General features: G+C 53.6%; 1 protein-coding gene across 3 annotated transcripts; it reads right to left on the bottom strand.

Annotated features, from left to right (window-relative positions):
- Positions 1 to 2560: 2560 nt before the first annotated feature.
- On the bottom strand, positions 2561 to 11758 carry LOC112583637 (secreted and transmembrane protein 1A). 3 transcript variants are annotated; one of them, XM_045164774.1, is made up of 8 exons: positions 11559 to 11758; positions 10303 to 10465; positions 7854 to 8009; positions 5422 to 5575; positions 4883 to 5197; positions 4267 to 4299; positions 3861 to 4012; positions 2561 to 3141 (listed from the first exon to the last, which is right to left on the bottom strand). In XM_045164774.1, the coding sequence occupies exons 4-7, from the start codon at positions 5507 to 5509 to the stop codon at positions 3900 to 3902; spliced, it is 549 nt and encodes a 182-aa protein (XP_045020709.1). In that variant the 5' UTR covers positions 5510 to 5575; positions 7854 to 8009; positions 10303 to 10465; positions 11559 to 11758; the 3' UTR covers positions 2561 to 3141; positions 3861 to 3899. The 3 variants fall into 3 exon arrangements, with proteins under 3 accessions (XP_045020709.1, XP_044794668.2, XP_045020710.1); XM_044938733.2 differs by lacking the exon at positions 7854 to 8009 and having other exon boundaries at positions 11559 to 11753; XM_045164775.1 differs by lacking the exon at positions 7854 to 8009 and having other exon boundaries at positions 11604 to 11748.
- Between the last annotated feature and the right edge of the window lie 7313 nt (positions 11759 to 19071).

Genomic DNA, 19071 nt, shown 5'->3' with positions numbered 1-19071 from the left:
CTTAGAGAGCCCCTCTTGGTATGCATGAGCTCCAGGTTGGAGCGAGCCTTCCTGCCACACTCTAGGGCGAGCCTGGGGAGGAGTTGGGGGCCGGCCACATGGCCTTCAGGTCGAGTCCCTGTCAGAGACCCCTCCAGATCTTCCAGTATAGCCCCCCTCAGAAGCTCAGGGCTGACTTTCTCACAGGAGTGTCTAGTTAGGATAACACTGGTAGCCCCGTGATCCTGCCCCTCTGCCCCACTAGCACACCAGGGAGAGGAGAAAGGAGGGCAAGAATGGGCAGGGGCAGGACCAGGAGAAAGACAAGGGGGTCCCCAGGTGGGGATGGGGGTCAGCTTCCAGATGCCCCGGTCTTCTGGTTCACTTTCTGCTGTGACCTGATTTATGCCCAGAAACTTGGAGTATCAAGTCAGTCACCACTGCAGCCTGGGGGCTGGGTGTGGTCGTAGGGAAAGGCCCAGGGCATGTGCCCAGGTTGTGGCTGCCGTGTGACTCACGATTGTCTTTCCTGTGGGTGCAATGGCTGGAGACCGCCCAGCTGGGCTACATCCAGTATGTTGGGGCACCAGGGTCCTGGTGAGCAGCCCTCAGGGCAGAGGGAGACCCATGCCTGGACCCTGAGCCTGAGGGCTCAGAGGTGCTTGAAGAGGAGACAGACTCTGAGCAACCAGGAAGAGGAAGACGTTTCTCTGTCCTGGCAGCCTTGGGCTAGAGGGCCAAGCTTCCAGTGTTGGCCCAAAGCCACATGTGTGTGTGCCAGGTGTGTAGGTGTGGTTCACACGTGGCCCATGCATGGCCAGACAGCTCTAAGAGATTTCATCCCTGGAGAGCCCCTCCTCTGACTGGACACTCCTGTGCTGATGGTTCGGGGTCCTGGTGGGATTTAGAGCGGATTAGATTTGCTGGGTGAGCGCCCCTGGCAGGGACTATCACCTATCTACAGACACTTCTTGCGTGAGGGGATATCTATTTCATGGGCAGAATCTTGTCAAAGGCCCAGAGGATCCTAGCAAAACTGTTGGCAGGAACCAATAAAAGCATCAGGCTTGTCAAACACACCCCATTCCGAACTCGTCCTGCCATGTTCATCACCAGCACTCCCTGGGCGCCCGCGTGTGCCAGCGCCAGTGCCAAGGGCAGAGGGTGAGACGAACGAGAGCCCCGGGGACTGGAGACGACTCCAGGGAAGGACGAGCAGACCTGCGGCAGGACACACAGCACCTGTTGGGAGAGGGGTGCCGAACCTCAGGGGCCACAGGAGTAAAGGACTGAGGAGGTGAGAGAGGGTCAGGTGGCATATCTGGGAACAGGGTTCCAAGCAGAGGCATCAGCACACGCATGGTCCCCAGGGCCAGAGAATGCCTGGCGTTTCTGAGCGCCTGCAGGAGGGCCAGTGTGGCTGAGGACGAACAAGCGGGGCCTACAGGGAAGGATCTCTAGGGCACTGCAAGAACTCAGAGCTAAACTTCCTTTAGAGAAATCCTTGAACGTACAGATAAGCAACAAGTCAAAAATTAAAATTAGTCAAAGACCCAGACACAGTATTTCTTTCTAGGTTTCCTGCCTTGGGTGTGCAGGGGCTGAATATCTTAAAGTGAGCCCATCCCACTGTAATAGCAATATTAAAATGACCTTTGAATGATTTTCATAGCATCAACACCTTTGGTTTGTTTTAGGCCAAATGGAACAGATTTTCACGGCCCCCCAAGCATGGCGGTCCCACATGCCATGCCCACTGTGTCTGAGGGGCCTGGCCCACGGGGTGGAACAAACCCAGCATTTCTGGCACGAACCTTTCTTTAACCTGGGAGATGCAAATACAGTCAGTTCTAGACCTGGAGTCTGGGTGCCAGTGAAGCTGTTCTGGGATTGTTACCCTCCTGTGAGAACACAGTCGCCAGGCACTGTGCATTGATCCAATCTGAGATTCTTCATGGTGAGTGAGGACTCCCAGATATCTGGCCTTCTTTATGTATATGGACTCCCTTTTTTTTTAAAATATATATTTATTTGGCTGTGTCGGGTCTCATGGGCTCTCTAGTTGTGGCATGTAGGCTTAGCTGCCCCACAGTGCTTGGGATCTTAATTCCCTCAGCAGGGATTGAACCAGCGTCCCCTGCATTGCAAGGCAAATTCTTAACCACTGGACCACCAGGGAAGCCCTCACTAGGCTTTTCAGCTTGTAAGACTCACAGCGCTTCTTTCAGATTTTTATTGTCTCCACTTAAGGATATATTTCTCAGCTCATTCGATGATTCGCTCCTAGGTTTAGTGTAGTCATCTTGAGGATTAGCAATGTGGACGTTTTGCAAAGCACGGAAGGTAGCACTTCTAGAAAAACCTTCTTTTTTCACATTATATGTACCTTTTACGAACATATTCAATGAACCACCAACCAGCTCGATCTTTAAAGGAACTTGTCTACAATGAAAAGAAAAGGCCACAGCGAGAAACAGGAAAAGGATGAAATAAGAGGGCTCACCAGTAAAGGCAAGCATAGAGTAGAAGTAGGACACCATCCACGCACAGAAACAAGAGGTCAAAACCAGTAATCACGAGAGGAGGAGAGGACGCACGCAGGACATTCGAAATGCACTGGAAAGGAAGAGATGAGCAACTGAAAACCCTCCTGCACGTATATGTAGACTGCTGTATCGAAATCTCATGGTCACCACAAACCAGAAGTCATTATCATAGACATACACATTCAAAAGAAAAAGGAATTCAAGTGCATCACGAAAGTCATCAAATCATAAGAGAACAAAAGAGGAAAGGAAGAAAAAAAGACATCCCAGCCCACCTCCAAAAAAAACGACAAAGAATACACTCAGTGGGGTTGCACAGTTTTGCTTGTAAAGACATCTGGCATATATGGTTTGGGATGCAGTTTGGGAACAGGAAGGGGCACCTGGTGGGGCAGGTGGCAGAGAGGGGAGCCCCAGGGCTGCCCTCCCCCAGGGCAGGGAGGTTGGACACAGATTCCACCAGCAGCCACCTGTCCGGCCTCCCATCCAGAGGCGCTGCTCTATGCACTGGGGGTGGTAGAGGAGGCCCCATGCTTCATCCCAGGCCACTGATATCCTCATTTTGGTTCCTCAAGTGCTTCCTGGAAGGTCCCTCAAACTGGTTCTTATTCATGTTCTAAAGACAAGAGAGTGTCCATGATCAGCTGAGGACCCCAGACTGGGGCATCTCCCAGGTGACCGAAGCGTGGCACTCCTGCCCTGGGGAGGAGCCCAGGCCTGGGTGGGGTGGAGGAGGGGAGGGTCCCGTTAGGTCAAGTGCTATGGAACGTGAGATATTTGCACTTTGGGCCCCAGAACCTGCTAAGGAGCTCTCCCTGGCATGTCCATCAGGAAGACGCCAGGAAGTTGCCAAGCTTCCTAGTCCTCAGCCTGCTCTTCCCTGCACGTCCCCTCTGCAGAGTCCAGTGCTCACGGTGCTCACAGCTCCCCACCCCAGGCTCAGAGCCTCCTTACTTGGGGAAGGGGGGAGGATGGGAGGGATGAGAGCCACGCAAGACACCTTTGCCTACAAGTGCGTCCTGTAGGAACATCCCCCACCCACACATCTAGGTCTCCTGGAAGAAGCAGGAAGCCCCCATGCCATGCCCTAGGGGGTCCTAGGGGTGGTATGGACTCCTTAGCCTGTCTGGGGTGGGGCATCTGTGTTCTGGGACTGGGACTGCATTTGCTGGCTGGGGTCCTCTGGGGCAGCTGTTCTGGCTCTCTGGGAGCTCAAACGCTCCCCACTCTCTCACTAGTCTCAGTGGGTACAAGACCATGGGGCAGAGTGTCTATGCCGGGTCTGAGATGACCCTCCCTTCCCCCCACCCACAGACCGGGCTCAGCGGCCAATACCTTCTGGAGCTTGAAGTTCAGGGAGCCACTCCTTCGGCGCTAGGCCAGTGTGCAGATCAGCAGGCTGAGGAGGACTACGAGGCAAGGATGGGGAAGATTACCAGCATCTCGCTCAGGATTATGATCCGAACGGGGTGTGCTCATCTGCCGACCTGCGATAAATGGGCGGGCGGGCCCTCCCTCCTTTGTTCACCTGTGCAGGAGCCCCCACCAGCTTGGGGGCACCCTCGAGGGGGACATCGCCTGTGGTTGGGAAGCCCATGGGTGGGAGAATGGCAGGGGGATGGGTGCATGGGATGGGCAGGGCTCCAGGTACAGAGGGTGAGGGTGTCTGCGGAGGGAAGACCCGAGGGGGCTTTCTGGGGGCTCCCCTCCTGTAGCCCAGGATGAAGATAGGAACACCTACCTGCGGAAGGTGTGAGAGGCAGGTAATGCGGGTCTGCCAAAGAGACACAGGGTAGGTTGGTGGGGGCCTGCCCAGGGCCTGCCCTGACACAGCCCCTCCGCCCCAGGTATCAGATGAGCCCTGGATACAGGAGTTCATGAAAGCCTCACTGGGTTCCCTGCCCAGGGCCCGGCTAGGCTGAGGGGTGCCTTCTCAGCTCCTCCCACTGTTCCTTGTCCGGGGCAAAGCTGGACCACTACTTCCTGTCCCCAGTGCTCAGGGTGACTCTGACTGCGTATGAACAGGCGAAGGGGGGAAGGAAGTGACGGTGACTTGGGGAGTTTGCAGCAAAGCAAGGGGTGGGGGTGGGGGGATAGGCGGTGTTTAGGGAGGGAGGGGCCAGCTCCCTGAGCACATGGGGACAGTGAGCATTACACGTGCTGGGGCTGCCCTGAGAAGCTCAGAGAGGGCACAGCCGCGGCGTGGGTGGGGCAGTGTGGAAGTCCTCTTCAGGCCTCATCTCTGTGGCTCTGGGCACCTCGGGTGGGCAGGAGTCACTCCTCCCTAGTTGCTCTGCACTCTTGCTCCCCAAAAAGAGAAGCTCTTAGGGCAATACCCCCCACCCCGCCCTGCTCACCTACGACGGTCAGTGTGGTGATCTTGGTATTTATCTGGCGTCCCTGCAGAATCCAGTTGTACTGCCCTGCCTGGGTGACCTGGGCTTTGTCAGTTACTAGGTATGCCTCGCCGTCCCAAATCCAGAGCTCCCATCCATCGTGGCAGAAGTCTCCTGGGGGCTTTACACTGCAGATGAGCTTCCAGGGTGCCGTGGGGTTCACTTTCAGGGAGATGTTGATGTGGGAAAAGGCATTGGAGATGCTGCAGCTCATCGTGGCTGGCTTGCCCCTCAACACAGAAACCACCCCCTTGGTGCAGTTGGGGTTGTCCCAGGCTGTGTGGGGGGAAAGTCACACGTGTGGGTCATGGCTGGACCTCAGGCCATCCACTGACTGCCCTTCCTGGGGTCACTGGCACGACCTGGAGCCTGGGCTCCTCCTGGCCTGATCTAGGTCTCTCCTCCCACACCCATCTTGCCCCTGCTGCATTCACCTGCCCTTCCCCCTCCCGCCTCCCCTACCCTGACCCTGCAGGCAGAGTTGGGACCAGGCAACTTACTTCCACCCTGAGAACTCCTGAAGGTGGCCAACAACAAGAGGACCCAGAACATCCTGGGAGCGAGGAGAGTGGATGCCAAGGTCAGCATGGCCAGCAGGACGTGGATGAGTTTTAAGGCGTTGCTAGTCCTCCTTACTGGTTTTTGGGACACTCCCTGGAGGAAGGAAAGCTGATGATTCAGAGTTCCCTTAGGCTCCTTGGGAAGCCAGTGAGAGGGGCTGCACCCTGGCCAGGGTGGGCGAGGGTCCCCAAGCTCCTCCCTGACCCAACTGTGTCATGACCCTTCTCGACACCTTTATAATGTCTGCAGTGGGACCACTGTCAGACAGATGAGAAACAGATGAGACAGGAAACAAGTCCCTGGGACACAAGTGCATTTATATTGCTGGGGTTATCTTGAATTTTATATAAAACATGCAAACTCCCTGAGCCATGTGTCCTGTGGAGACGGTCGTGACACACAGTCTGGTGTGGCCACTTGACCCTGACACCAGCCTAAGACCACCGTGGATGCTCCCTGCCCCTCTTCCACTCTTGCATTCTGAGGATTGGCATTCGGGGACATTTGGTCCACTCTCCAGATGTGCTTTTATCAACAAAAAGAGTCTTCCTATGGAACTCATGAGCTACCGTCCGGAAAACTGAACTTTCACTTCCTTTGAAACAAATGCTCATCTTGGGCTTTGCATTCAGTAAAACTGACATTTGGGCTTCCCAGATGGCACAGTGGTAAAGAATCTGCCTGCCGATGCAGGAGACACAAGAGATGAGGGTTCAATTCCTGGGTCAGGGAGATCCTCTGGGGTGGAAAATGGCACCAACTCCAGTAGCCTTTCCTGGGGAATTCCATGGACAGACTCAGACATGACTGAGCGACTAACACTTTCACTTTTCATAATGACATGTAGCTACCATTAGGAACTACACAGAGGATGAGATGGTTAGATAGTATCATCAACTCAATGGACATGAATTTGAGCAAACGCAGGATATAGTGGAGGACAGAGGAGCCTGGCGGGTTACAATCCATGGAGTTACAAAGAATGGGATGTGACTTAGCGACCCAACAACAACAAACAGTAGCTTCACTGCCTGAAAATCCTCTGTGTTCCATCCATTCATCCATCCTTCCCCCCAACTCCTGACAACCATTTATCTTTTGACTGTGTCCAGAGTTTTGCCTTTTCCAGAATGCCATGGACTTGGTAGCCTTTGGTTTTGAATTCAGTGACTCTGATTTCTTTTTTCCACTTTGCGTGGTACTGGGGAGAAGGGCCAGGAGCAAAGGAAAGTGTGGATGTAATCGATTCCAGGAGCTGAGGGCCATTGGTGACCAGCCCCAGTCCTGACTCCAGGAGACTCTGGGTCAAACAAGGAGAATGACATGGCGAGGGACAGTCTCAGCCCCCAGACCCCTGTGACCGGTGCTGCTGTCTCTGGCTTCCCTTGATTTTCTAAACTTGCTTCTCTTCCTAATTTACCGTCAGAAGGACAGCCTTCTTTTCTCACTTAAGTACAACATTTGTACTTGAGGAAGAAAGAAGTTACCAGAGAGACACGAGTTCTGTGCACACATATGTATGTGATTTTACATACGTGGAATCAGGTTAGACAGCCCACTACTGTCTCTCTCTTCTCACCCTCTGTACTGTATGTAGTAGAGTGAATGTTGCTCTTTAGTCGCTAAGCTGCGTCTGACTCTTTGCAACCCCATGTACTGGAGCCCACCAGGCTCTGCTGTCCATGGGATTTCCCTTGCAAGAATATTGGAGTGGGTTGCCATTTCCTTCTCTAGGGGATCTTCCCGACTCAGGGATCAAACTCACCTCTCCTGCATTGACAGGCACTTTCTTTACACTGATCCATCAGGGAAGGGTGAAACATGGCCCCAAAACACATGTCCACCCAGAATCTGTGAAGGTGACCTTATTGGAAATAGAGCCTTTGCAGCCATAAATAAAGAGGATTTGTATTACAGCAGTGTGGGCCCCAATGCAATGTGTCTGGCTTTCTTCTAAGAAGAGAGAAATTTGTCAGAAACAGACAAGGGAGAGGCCCGGAGCTGACAGAGGCACAGACTGGAGGGATGTGGCCACAAGCCAAGGGACACCAGAGCCGCCAGAAGCTGGAAGAGACAAGGAAGGATATTTCCCTGCAGCCGTGCTGACACTCACAGACTTTCTACCACCACTTGGAGTCCTCCTGAGGGAGTATGGCCTGTGCACAGGTGAGCCCTGGCCATCTTCTGTCGTGTTATCCAAGGCTGCTGAAGTGCGGGCTCCCAGACGGGCACCGATGGGGACTCCCTGCTGCTCTTTCCACTGCCCCCAAACCTCCAGTCTTCCCTGAGCAATCCCCAGGCCATGGCAGGGCTCTGCCCTCACACACACAAACCTCTCAGTCCAACTTCATGAGCTCCCTGAGATTCTCACCGGGAAGGGCTCTGGAGGGTTCCAGAATCTGGACAGGGATGCCAGGGTCCCTTCCCACCAGTCTCTGTACCCAAAGTCCAACCACCTTGGGCCTGGTTCCTCATTGTCAGATGATACAGTCTAGGAGCTGGGAAGAACTCCAGGTTGAAGTAGATCCTAGAAACCATAGACCAGTCTCAACTAAACCAAATCTGTACATCGGAGACACAGACATTCCCACTTTACAGAGGGCAGAAGCAGCGTCTGCAAAGAGCTGGAGCAGGGATGGATGAGCTGGACTGGGAAGGAGCATCTGGTCTGAGGATGGAGGAGCTGGCCTGGGATGGAGGGGCTAGTCTGAGGATGGATGAACTGGAATGGGGATGGGGGGAGCTGGTCTGGGCTGGAGGAGCTGGACTGGGAATGGGAGGAGCTCCCCGTGTCCTCAGGCACCTTGGCCGGGCTTATCAGTCTGGGGTTCCACTGCTGTCTTATTTTTAAATATAGGCATATTTTGTGCAGTATTTGCCACGTATTTACATTTCAAAGTGATTCATTATCTGTAAATCATATGGGTTTTTTAGTTTGGCATTTCCACTCCTCTGCCTGAGTCCCTCCTCTTGTCTCTGATGCTGCAAAGGACAGGAAAATGGGAGAGAGAGAGGCCAGGGCACAACAGGGGAAGAGAGGGGTGAGAAGGCAGAGGGTCGGGGGTGCTACAGGAAGACTGCATGCATGGGGCAAGACCTGGAGGGCCCTGAGGTTTCTGGAGTTGGGAAAAGTGAGGCAACAATTCACCATTCTCTCAGATCACTGTCACAGCTGCTGGTATCTCCGTGTATTAAGCCGGGGCACACAGCTGGGGTTTGTGCTGTCACTGGGGACCTGATCACATTTGGGAGTCAGCGGAACACCTTGGAAGGTGCATGCCGTTGCCAGCACTTTGTCCTGCCACAGGACCTTGGGGAAACTGAGGCAGCAGGTATGTGGCTCGAGGCTTATCAGCTAACCAGGGGCCACGGGTTTTCGGTCAGCAGGGATCTCCATTCCTGCAGCACCAGGAGAAGCTGGACCAGGTTTCCCACGCAACGGCTCAGTGGTAACGTGTATGTACCTGGATATTTACATGGGAGGGTGAGCACCCTGCTGTCCAGGCAGGCCTTTCACCAACAGTGTGGAGGGAGGCGACCAACCACCTTCAGGAGACACTGAAACGGAGCACCAGCCCTTGCTCAGAGGGAAGGGATGCCCCAGTCCTGGGAGCTTTTGCTGTGTCCTGTCCCTGCTGCTATGGCCAGAATGGAGGGTCCCTGGTGCTGCTGCTGTTAAGTCGCTTCAGTCGTGTCCGACTCTGTTCGACCCCATAGATGGCAGCCCACCAGGCTCCCCCATCCCTGGGATTTTCCAGGCAAGAACACTGGAGTGGGTTGCCATTTCCTTCTCCAATGAATGACAGTGAAAAATGAAAGCGAGTCGCTCAGTCATCTCAGACTCTGTGCGACCCCATGGACTGCAGCCCACCAGCCTCCTTCGTCCATGGGATTTTCCAGGCAAGATTACTGTACTGGGTTGTCATTGCCTACTCTGGAGGGATCCCTACTGGGCAGTAATAAGTTCCTGGAGACCTGGGGGCTGAGTTTGTAAACTGTTACGGCTCTCACGGGCCATCAGTACCTGCCAGCCCATCAGCTGGGCTACTTCTCACTCTCTTCCACAAGGCACTCCCTCTGAGAATCCTCCCCTCCTTGCACCTGCTGATTGTGCCCTCCGGAGGCCGGTGGGGGCCTGTACCTCCCCACCACCTTCACTATTCAGTCCCAGGGGATGAGGGCCTCCCAGGGGCTCTGGCTCCCCAGGCACTGGGAGTGGAAATTGGCTTTCAAATTGCAGATCATTCACCAGTAGTGGGTGGTGAATTGAATTTAGAGATTGCTGCTGCAGCTTAACCAAAAATGAAAGGAGAGCATAGAACGAGTCAGTGGAGTGACCCTCTCTAGGTTTCCTCTGTTTTAATGAGTGTTTTTGAGTGAATGGGCTGAGTGTGCGTGTGTGCCCCTTGTGAGTGCACACAAGTGTGTATATGCATGAAAGTGAGAGTGTGTGCACAAGTATGAGAGTCGCAGTGTTGGCCTGGACATGAAACTGCTTCAGCCAGATGTGGTCCAGGACAGCAGGTGTCCCGGTGTTCCAAGGTATGGTCCGGGATGCAGGTTTTGTGCAGATGGGTGGACATCCGGGAGCTCAAGACATCAACTCTCTGCCCCTCCCGACAAGGGCAGAGTCAAGCCTGGAGCTGCCCCTCAGAGAGGCAGTTCTTCACCAGGTCAGGAAGCCTTTGTCTTTTTCCCTCCTTCAGCGGAGAGGCAGAGCGCAGAGCCTGGGAGCTCAGCGTTCCATCTCCATCAACCCAGCCCCTATTTGAGTGCGATCCTACACAAGGAGCCCCGGCAACCACCCCTCCAGCTCTCACCTGCGACCCGGTAACCGGCTCCTCCACGCCTGCAGCTGTAGCCTGTCTGTGCGCAGGTCTGAGCGGCTGCTTTCAACCCGAGTGATGATTCCAGGGCGGAGCCAGGAAAGGAGGAAGCGGGAAGGATTCAGAATCCATGCACCTCAGGTCTGATACCCAGGTCCTGTATTCAGGAAGGAAACCTCAAGTTATGGGAAATCACTCGAGTTTCCCATAACAGCAGAGACATTACTTTTCCAAGAAAGGTCTGACTAGTCAAAGCTATGGTTTTTCCAGTAGTCATGTATGGATGTGAGAGTTGGACTATAAAGAAAGCTGAGTGCAGAAGAATTGATACTTTTGAACTGTGGTGTTGGAGAAGACTCTTGAAAGTCCCTTGGACATCAAGGAGATCCAACCAGTCCATCCTAAAGGAGATCAGTCCTGGGTGTTCGTTGGAGGGACTGATGTTGAAGCTGAAACTCCAATACTTTGGCCACCTGATGTGGAGAGCTGACTCATTTGGAAAGACCCTGATGCTGGGAAAGATTGAGGGCAGGAGGAGAAGGGGATGACAGAGGATGAGATGCTTGTATGGCATCACCGACACAGTGGACATGGGCTTGGGTGGACTCCGGGACTTGGTGATGGACAGGGAGGCCTGGCGAACTGTGGTTCATGGGGTCGCGAAGAGTCGGACACGACTGAGTGACTGAACTGAACTGAACTTGAATTTCAGGAACAGCCCTGAGTTCAGGGGAAAAGATGAGCTTCTTGACAGTGAATTCCTTATTATATTTTTATTAGGCTCAGGGCATTAGATGATCATTCTAAAGAAAACGGTAGGTGGCAGTTTTCCAGGAGAGCCAGTGCCTGAGTTCTCCCCTTTCAAGCTCCATCTGAACAGATCCTCCTTTGGGGAGCCGGGTGTGTTCACTCCGCTACATGGATCTGGGGACCTGCCTGTCCCCTGCTGTGTGCATCACCCCCACACAGACACTGGGCCGAGCTCTGCCCATTGAGAATTCTCAGACCCTGTTTCCAGCTTTCAGAAATGCAAGTTGGGTCGACCTAGATAGAAGTCATGCTGGGGACACTGGCAGGGATAAGGAGCGAGAGTGAATAGGAGCAAGTGGTAAAGAGTTTAAGCTATCAATTGTCCTTCTTTAGCCCTTGAGCTGAAGGAGCCCCTCTTCCCGGCTCCCTCCCCGCGGAGGGTCCTAGCAGGCTGGGTATAGAGACACTCTGTGGCCAAAACAGGTGTCCCTGGGGCATACCTGAGTGCCCTCATTCCCAGAGGGTGGAGTCCAATAGATGCTGACCTCAGAGAAGTGCTGGAAGCCAGGAGTTTCCTTGCAGGGGTGTGTACGTTTCTCTTGTACAAATGGTTTTGGTTCTTATAAAAATCTTTAAGATAGATGTCTCTCTTTGAGACTCTGAAAGTGGGGAATAAGGGCAATGTGTTAGAGTCACAAGGGCGGGGAAGGACAGAGGTGTTTCGACTCTTGGTCTTTTGCTCGACTCCAGGCTCCGTTTTTTTCAAATTGCTGGAGGCAAGCGGCTGCTGTTGACTTGAACCCGGAGTCCTTGGTCCATGTCCAGCCTCGCTAGCTTCCGGGCTCTCGCCAGCAGCGCCCAGATTTCCTGCAGACCCGCCCGGAGGAAGGCTGCTGTCGTCATCCCGCTGCCTAGCCTGCCTGCGTACACCCTCCCAGCTCCATCTTCCCTGTGGCAGAGGGCCAGGTGCAGCCTCAGCTGCGGGCAGCATGTGTCCTGGAAGCTCACACCTGGGGCGGCGGAGTCATGAGCCAAGGGTGACCTGAGACAAAGGGGCACGCGCAGGCCTGGGCCTGGCTCTGTCCCCGCACCCCTGAGGAGAGAGGCTGGGAGAGAGACCCAGCAGGGATGCTGTGGCAGGGGTTGGGGGCAGGAGAAAGAGTTTGTCTCTGTTGAGTGCAGGACGTCCCTCATCAGACCTGCACTTCCAATAAAGCCCCCTGGAAGACAGGAGTGGGGTGGGGGCAGTGCGTCTGAAGGTCCTTCCACGGGGGAGCAGAAGCCTCGAAGGTGTATGGAGAAGGGAGACCCCACAGTTATCGGTGGTTTGGAGGTGGATGAGGAAGCCCAGAGGTCCACGGTGCCAACTGAGTGCCATGTGGACTGTCCCCTTCCACTAGAACCTAAAGTGACCTGCTGGCAGGGTGTAGAGCAGAGTAAGGGGCAAAGAGGTATCTGTGGCCACTAGGGGAGAGGTCCCATAGGCTGTGGACCCAGGCTGGGCAAATCCTCGGCAGGTGGGCAGAGACAGTGCTGGTGTGGGTGGGATCCTTGTGGACCAGCCCTCACCCATCCTATGCTGATGTTTGTAGACTTGTATTCTCTCTTTCTGGTTGAGCAGCTTCCCCGAGGCATGTGTCCACGTTCATGAACACAAGTCTGCTGGCATCTCAGACACTTGGCACCCCCACTTCAGGGCAGGTCTCGGAGTACAGACCCTCCAAGGGCTCATGGCCCTAAGAGTGTGTTTAAACAGGGCTTTGTGTTTGTGAGCAAGTCCTGTGCATGCGTGATGAGCTCCATGGCATCACCCAGGGTTGTGGTGGAGAGTCACCAGTGGGGCCTTAGGCACAGGAGCTGGGGATACCGGACGTGAGTCCCTGAGCCGACTCAGACCTTCCTGGGGGACTGGCCTGGCTACTCTGGGCCCTAGGGGAGCACCCTCGGAAACTGCCAGGGTGCCAGATGACTTGGGGTGTTCAAACCTGCTCCCCACAGAATCCTCACCTGTAAGGTGAGAGTCATCCCTGGCACAGGAACTCTGGGGGGCAGGATAAGTCCATTTTTGCATTGATTTGTTGATTGTGTTGTTATTTATTGATTTGTTTAAAGTACTCTGTTCTAACAATGTGAATTCATTCCCAAATCAACTCTTGTTTATTCAACAAACATTTGTGGAGGGCTAAGTGGGAATCAGTGCCAGGAAGGGTGAGGCTTATGCCCCAATCCCGGGAAGTCCCTGGACCAGCAGGCCAGGGAGGGACATGCAGCTACAAAATCATACATAAAAGTTAGAGCCCTTCAAAGAGGCTTCCCTTCATCCCACTGAGCCTGAGAGTGGCCCACATGCCCCAGCTTCCGGCTCTCTCTTACCCCAGTCACCCCGCGTGACCCCCAGAGAAGGTGGTGGAGGAACCTTCACACACAGAGTGTGCTCTCTCGTTTCAACTTTCTGCATCCATTCCCAGAATTACCCGAGAATCAGGATGCTTCTCTGGGAAGACTCTAACCCCATACCAAAGAGAGGGCAGGGCAGGGCCCAGGATGCAGCTCCTTCTGATCCCGGGAGACACCCTCCCTCCACTGGAGTTTCCGAGAGGCATCTCAGAAAGAGCACTGCAGACAGAGGCAGACTCCTCAGCTGTTCCTGGGGGAGGCAGGAGCTGGGAAAGACCTTCTTCAGGGGCTGCTTGAAATGGTCATCAAGGGGGAGGGTCCTTGGGGTCTGTCGTGTGGCAGAGAGGGGCCCTGCTCCTGGAAGTGCCACTGAGCCTGGAGGAGCCAGTGCTCCTGGGACCACCTGAGGGTCGGCGGGGAAGCAGAGGATCTGGTTGGCGGCGCTCCTGTGACCTCAGCTGCCTCAGTTACAGGTTCCATACACAGCTCGTGTGTGTGGACGTGTCTGGTGTGGACTGAGGGGCTGTGGTGAGGCTGGGCACGTCTGACAGTACTGTCGGGGCATCAGCAGAACCAGGCAGCCCAAACCCCCAACTGTGCAGACAGCATCATCCCAGTTTCCCTGTGAATGCATACCTGCGCGCATGCTAAGTCGTTTCAATGGTGTCTGACTCTTTGGGACCCACTGGCGTGCAGCCTGCCAGGCTCCTCTGTCCATGGGATTTCCCAGGCAAGAATTCTGAAGTGGGTTGCCATGCGATCCTCCAGGAGATCTTCCCGATCTGGGGATCGAGCCTGCATGTGCTTATAGCTCCTGAATTGGCAGGCAGGTTCTAGTGCTACCTGGGAAGCCCCTTCCTTTTGAATCCATAGAAATATATACTTCCAGAAAAGCTAGACGAACATAGAATGTCATCAGGAAGTAAGTCTGAGTCTGGGAACTACAGGTTTTTACAGTTTCTTCAAAATTTTTTCCTCCAAAATTTCTGCAACAGTCCTGTGCTCAAGTAATCAGAGAATACTGTGTTCTTTAAGAATAAACAGCAATTTTTATTAGGTTAGAGAGAGCAGGGTTGATGGGAGGAGAAGGGACAGTAGAATGACCCCTCCTTGGCTATCTCGGGCTTCCCCAAGGCCCCGGGGCGGTAGGTGGAAGGGCTGGGGCCAGGCTGAAATGCCCACAGGCTCTAAGTGCAAAACCCTGGGTCCTTTGAAGGCCATCATCTCCCCCCTTCTGACCCATCCCTGGCCTTTCCCAGGGGAGGGCTGTGGGACCCTGGCACCACCATGCTGCCTTTCCTGGGTGGAAGTTCACCCCAAGACCATCTGGAGAAGAGGGGGAGCTCCCAGGGGCTCCTGGACGGTCACCAAGGCCGAGGGGCCATCCCTGAGTGACTCAGCTGAGGGCTGCAGCCTGCTGGACTTGACCCTGCACACAAAAGAGGAGCACAGAGTGTCTTGCTCACTGTCCAGTTCTGCAAAGGTTGATCCGCTGCAGCTGAGGACTCACAGTGCACTTCTGCACTCACACAGGAATTAGAGACGTTAACGGACTCTATGCATCTGGACAAGCAGCCCCTCAGATGGTTAGATGCGTGTCTCAGGAAGAATTTCACTGACCCCAGCTGCTTGCGTTTTCCGCAAAAACAAAAGCACCGTCATCTTAACGTGTGATTTATCTGTTCTCTGTGGCGAGCAGTAGAGTCACCTTCGCCCAGATGTATCCTTGACCATCTGTTCGTGCCAAGTCATCTCAGTCGTGTCGGACTCTGCGACCCTGTGGCCTGTACCCCGCCAGGCTCCACTGTCCATGGGATTCTCCAGGCAAGAATACTGGGGTGGGTTGCCATGCCCTCCTCAGGGGATCTTCCTAACCCAGAGATCGAACCCAGGTCTCTTACGGTTCCTGCATTGGTAGGCGGGTTCTTTTCCACTAGTGCCCCAGGAAAGTCCTCCTGTACTCCTGGCCAGAGGCCCCACGAACTGGCCTCCCCCATCTCTTGGGACGGATTCTCTCACTCCATCATAGCTCTCTCACTCTGTGGTTTTCTTTTAGTCAACTGCATCCCCCCAAAACACTCCCCCAACGCCACCCTGTTCAGAGGCTCACTCAGCCTTGAGTAGGTGTCAGAAGGTTCAAGGGTCTTCCCGCCCTCCTGGCCTGAGCAGATTGGCCCTCAGCGCCAGGACACTCCAGGAGCACAGATGCCCCTCCTGTCCTCCCACTCCTCACCCCAACCCTGGGGCAGTGCTTTCTTCCTCTGCATCCTCATTTGAATTCTGACCTCGTCTCCTGCTAGAGGCTTCCTGACCCAGGGCTAGAATATACAGGCCAGAGGCCACCAGGTCTGAGAGTGACTGAGGGTCAAAGTTTAAAATTGGGTGTTTTCCCACAAGGGGCCCCGAGGAGGTCTGTGAGCAGGAGGCTGAGGGCAGGTGCCCTGGGGACAGGTCCAGAAGCCTGGGCCTCAGCTGGTCAGCACACACCTGAGGGTTCAGGTCCCCACCTTGCAGAATGTGCCAGAGCCAGCCTGAGGGGGAGGTCCACAGGCTGAGAGCAGAGCCCAGCTGGCTGCTCAGGCTTCATGGGAACCCCAGGGGACTGTCCACACTGAGGCTGGGCCCCCTGGGATGGGAGGAGGGAGGGAGAGAGCGTTGCAGTTCCCTTCTTTGAGGGGTCAGTAAACAAGGTTGTTTGTTCTGATGAAGTCCCTGCTCTTCCATGGTGTGAAGGCCAGCCATTCTGAGCACAGTGGGTTCTCCGTGAAGGCTGCTCAACAGCCATGGGTGTCCCTGGGACAGAGGAGCAAATGTTTACAGAACCGGCCCCCCAGCACCTCGCCACTTTGGAGGTGCCTGCTGCTGTTTTATTTGCTGAGTTGAGTCCAACTGTTTTACGATGTCATGGACTGTAGACCATCCGGCTCCTCCGTCCCTGAGATTTCCCAGGCAAGAATCCTGGAGTATGTTGCCATTCCCTTCTCCAGGGGTCTTCCCCACCCAAGGACCAGACTTGCCTCTCTTGCTGGGTAGACAGATTCTTTATCTCTGAGTCACCTGGGAAGCTTTTGGAGGCAGACTGCTAAGTAAAGGAGGGGAGTAAGGTTTTCGGAGAACTCTGAGTCCCACCTGCTTCATAAAATATGCACACTAGTCACAAAACCTGGTTTGTTGCCATTTGGCACAAAATCTCGGGACTTGACTGGTGGCATGTGAATGGAGGCCCCGCACTCCTTCACTCTGCCGGGGTCCAGCCCCAGCAGGATCCAGGGGTACCCTCAGGATGACGGCCTAGGCGATAAGAATAGCAAAGCGGAGAGCAGGGCTTGATCTTTCTTGAGAAACACAGAAAGCCAATAAAGCTCCTGTGTTCCAAGGAGTCATCCTGAAAGAACAACAGAGAGAAAAGGAGGGAAAAGGAAAAAAAGAAAAAGGAGGGAAAAGGAAAAAAAAATGATAAGACCAAGCTTCCGTGAGCAAGGCCCATAACTTTATTTTCAAAAGGAAATTTTATACCTTGACTTGTACATAGAGGGAAATGAAAGATGCAAAGTCATACAGAGTCAGCCCAAACATTACATCTGTTTTGTCTTTATCAAAACCAGGATTTTTTCTGCATACCTTTCCCATAAACAATGTTGTGTACAATATCTTCTGGCCTTGGAGGCCTGTGGACATTTTATGACCCTTTTTTGATAAAGGCTGCTCAGCCAGAGAACTTATTTTCCCTTGAAGTGTTTTTTCTTTATATTTCTCCCAGCCTCAGAAAGTACTAAACAGAGTTACATTCTCAGGGAGCAAAGGTGCAGTGGGTCACAACAAAAAAAGAACCAATTAGCTCAAAGGTCTGATGTGGGTAATTCCAAGGCTGCTACTTGTTTTTCCTACATTCCAACTATGTTAACCAATGCACTCCTGGTGCACAATGGATAAGGGATATGGGAACTTGGCAGCAAGCATTGACCCAATAATGAAGCCCTTTACCAACACTGTCTATTCTAATAATTTTTCATCCCTCAAAGGACTCTATGCTCATTAGGACTTTTAGAATGTTTTGGCTTCCCGTGCCTTTCAAGGTTGGGGAGTTGTGAACAATCATGTGTGTTAATTGCAAGAGCATGGATAAACCTGTCAGGCAAGCTAGAATGCCAACAGAGGGGTTAAAATAGAAATATTCCTTTTATGTCCAAGAGACTTCTTAACTAAAGCCCTAAGTTGACTTTTTCCAGAGAAAGGTGGTCGGGGATAGCCCCCTGTTAATGTCAGAAGAGTTGGTGAAAGGCACAAAATAATAAGACAGACAGATTCTGGTTTTGGGGTAGATGCTTGAGCAGGTTCAGTGGGTCTGTTGAGGCCTGATCCGCCTTTGCCTGTCAGGTCTCTTCCTCATGACCTTTGTCATGGGTGGGATCTCCCGTGGAGGCTCCCGGCATCATGCCATCGTTCTTGCACATGGAGTATCGGCCACCCAGTTGTCATTTTCTCGTTGGATTTTCACTGGCTCAGCTGATAAAGGGTTCAAAAAAGCATTCAGAGGCTAAAAGAATGTGGAGATTGTTTGCTACTAAAGGAGCAGATAGGATTCCCTGGTGGCTCAGATGGTAAAGAATCTGCCTGCAATGTAGGAGACTCAGTTTCCATCCCTGGGTCGGGAAGAACCCTTGGAAGAGGGAATGGCAACCCACTCCAGTATTCTTGCCTGGAGAAGTCTGTGGGCAGAGAAGCCTGGCAGGTGACAGTCCATGGGGTCACTAAGAGTTGGACATGACTGAGCGACTCACACATGCACAGAGGAACACGTGGACCCAGAACCAATGACATGGCCTTGGGCCTGGAATACTCATCACTTCTGCACGTCTCTGGCTTGCACTCTGCTAGGGGGAGGGGAGGTGGGTGGGAAGGCACTTGTGGGGAGCAGGAGGTCATCTTGTCTCAGAAACCAGACTAGGGTCTAGACAGAGGCCTTGACAGAACGGCCAGCCTAGGGAACAGCCCAGCCTCCTGCCTCCTTGTCCCCATGAGGGCTATCCGGCCAAAAAGCTGAGACGTGTGGGAGGCCGGCGAGATCTTAGTTCTTTGCATGTTGTGTTTTAAGCCAGCTTTTTCATTCTCTTTTTCAGTTTCATCAAAAGGCTCTTTAGTTCCCATTTGCTTTCTGCCATAAGGGTGATATCATCTGCATATCTGAGATTATGGATATTTCTCCCAGCAATCTTGATTTCGGCTTGTGCTTCAACCAGCCCAGCATTTTGCACTATGTACTCTGCGTATAAGTTAAATAAGCAGGGTGACAATATACAGCCTTGACGTACTCCTTTCCCAATTTGGGACAAGTCCGTTGTTCCATGTCTGGCTCTAACTGGACAGGCCTTCTAGGCAGCTGCTCTCGGGGGTGGGCGGGGGAGGCGGAATACCATTCTGATCTGGGCCCCAAGTTGGCAGGTCTGAGTCAGCATGCCTGGGGTCCTGGTCTGAGGGTCTGCTCATGGTGAGGGAGACTCATATGCGGGTGATCCCCCGTGCACATATACACCTGACCAGGTCTCCTCTGAGCTGCCCATGCTCTCTGTTGAAAGAGGGGCCTCATGGTGACGGTCTGCAGTGGGGGATCCGTGG

This window comes from Bubalus bubalis, chromosome 3 (assembly GCF_019923935.1).
Source record: "Bubalus bubalis isolate 160015118507 breed Murrah chromosome 3, NDDB_SH_1, whole genome shotgun sequence".
Lineage (NCBI taxonomy): Eukaryota > Metazoa > Chordata > Mammalia > Artiodactyla > Bovidae > Bubalus > Bubalus bubalis.
The sequence above is the reverse complement of the archived record's forward strand: the minus strand, read 5'-3'. Positions and strand labels throughout refer to the sequence as shown.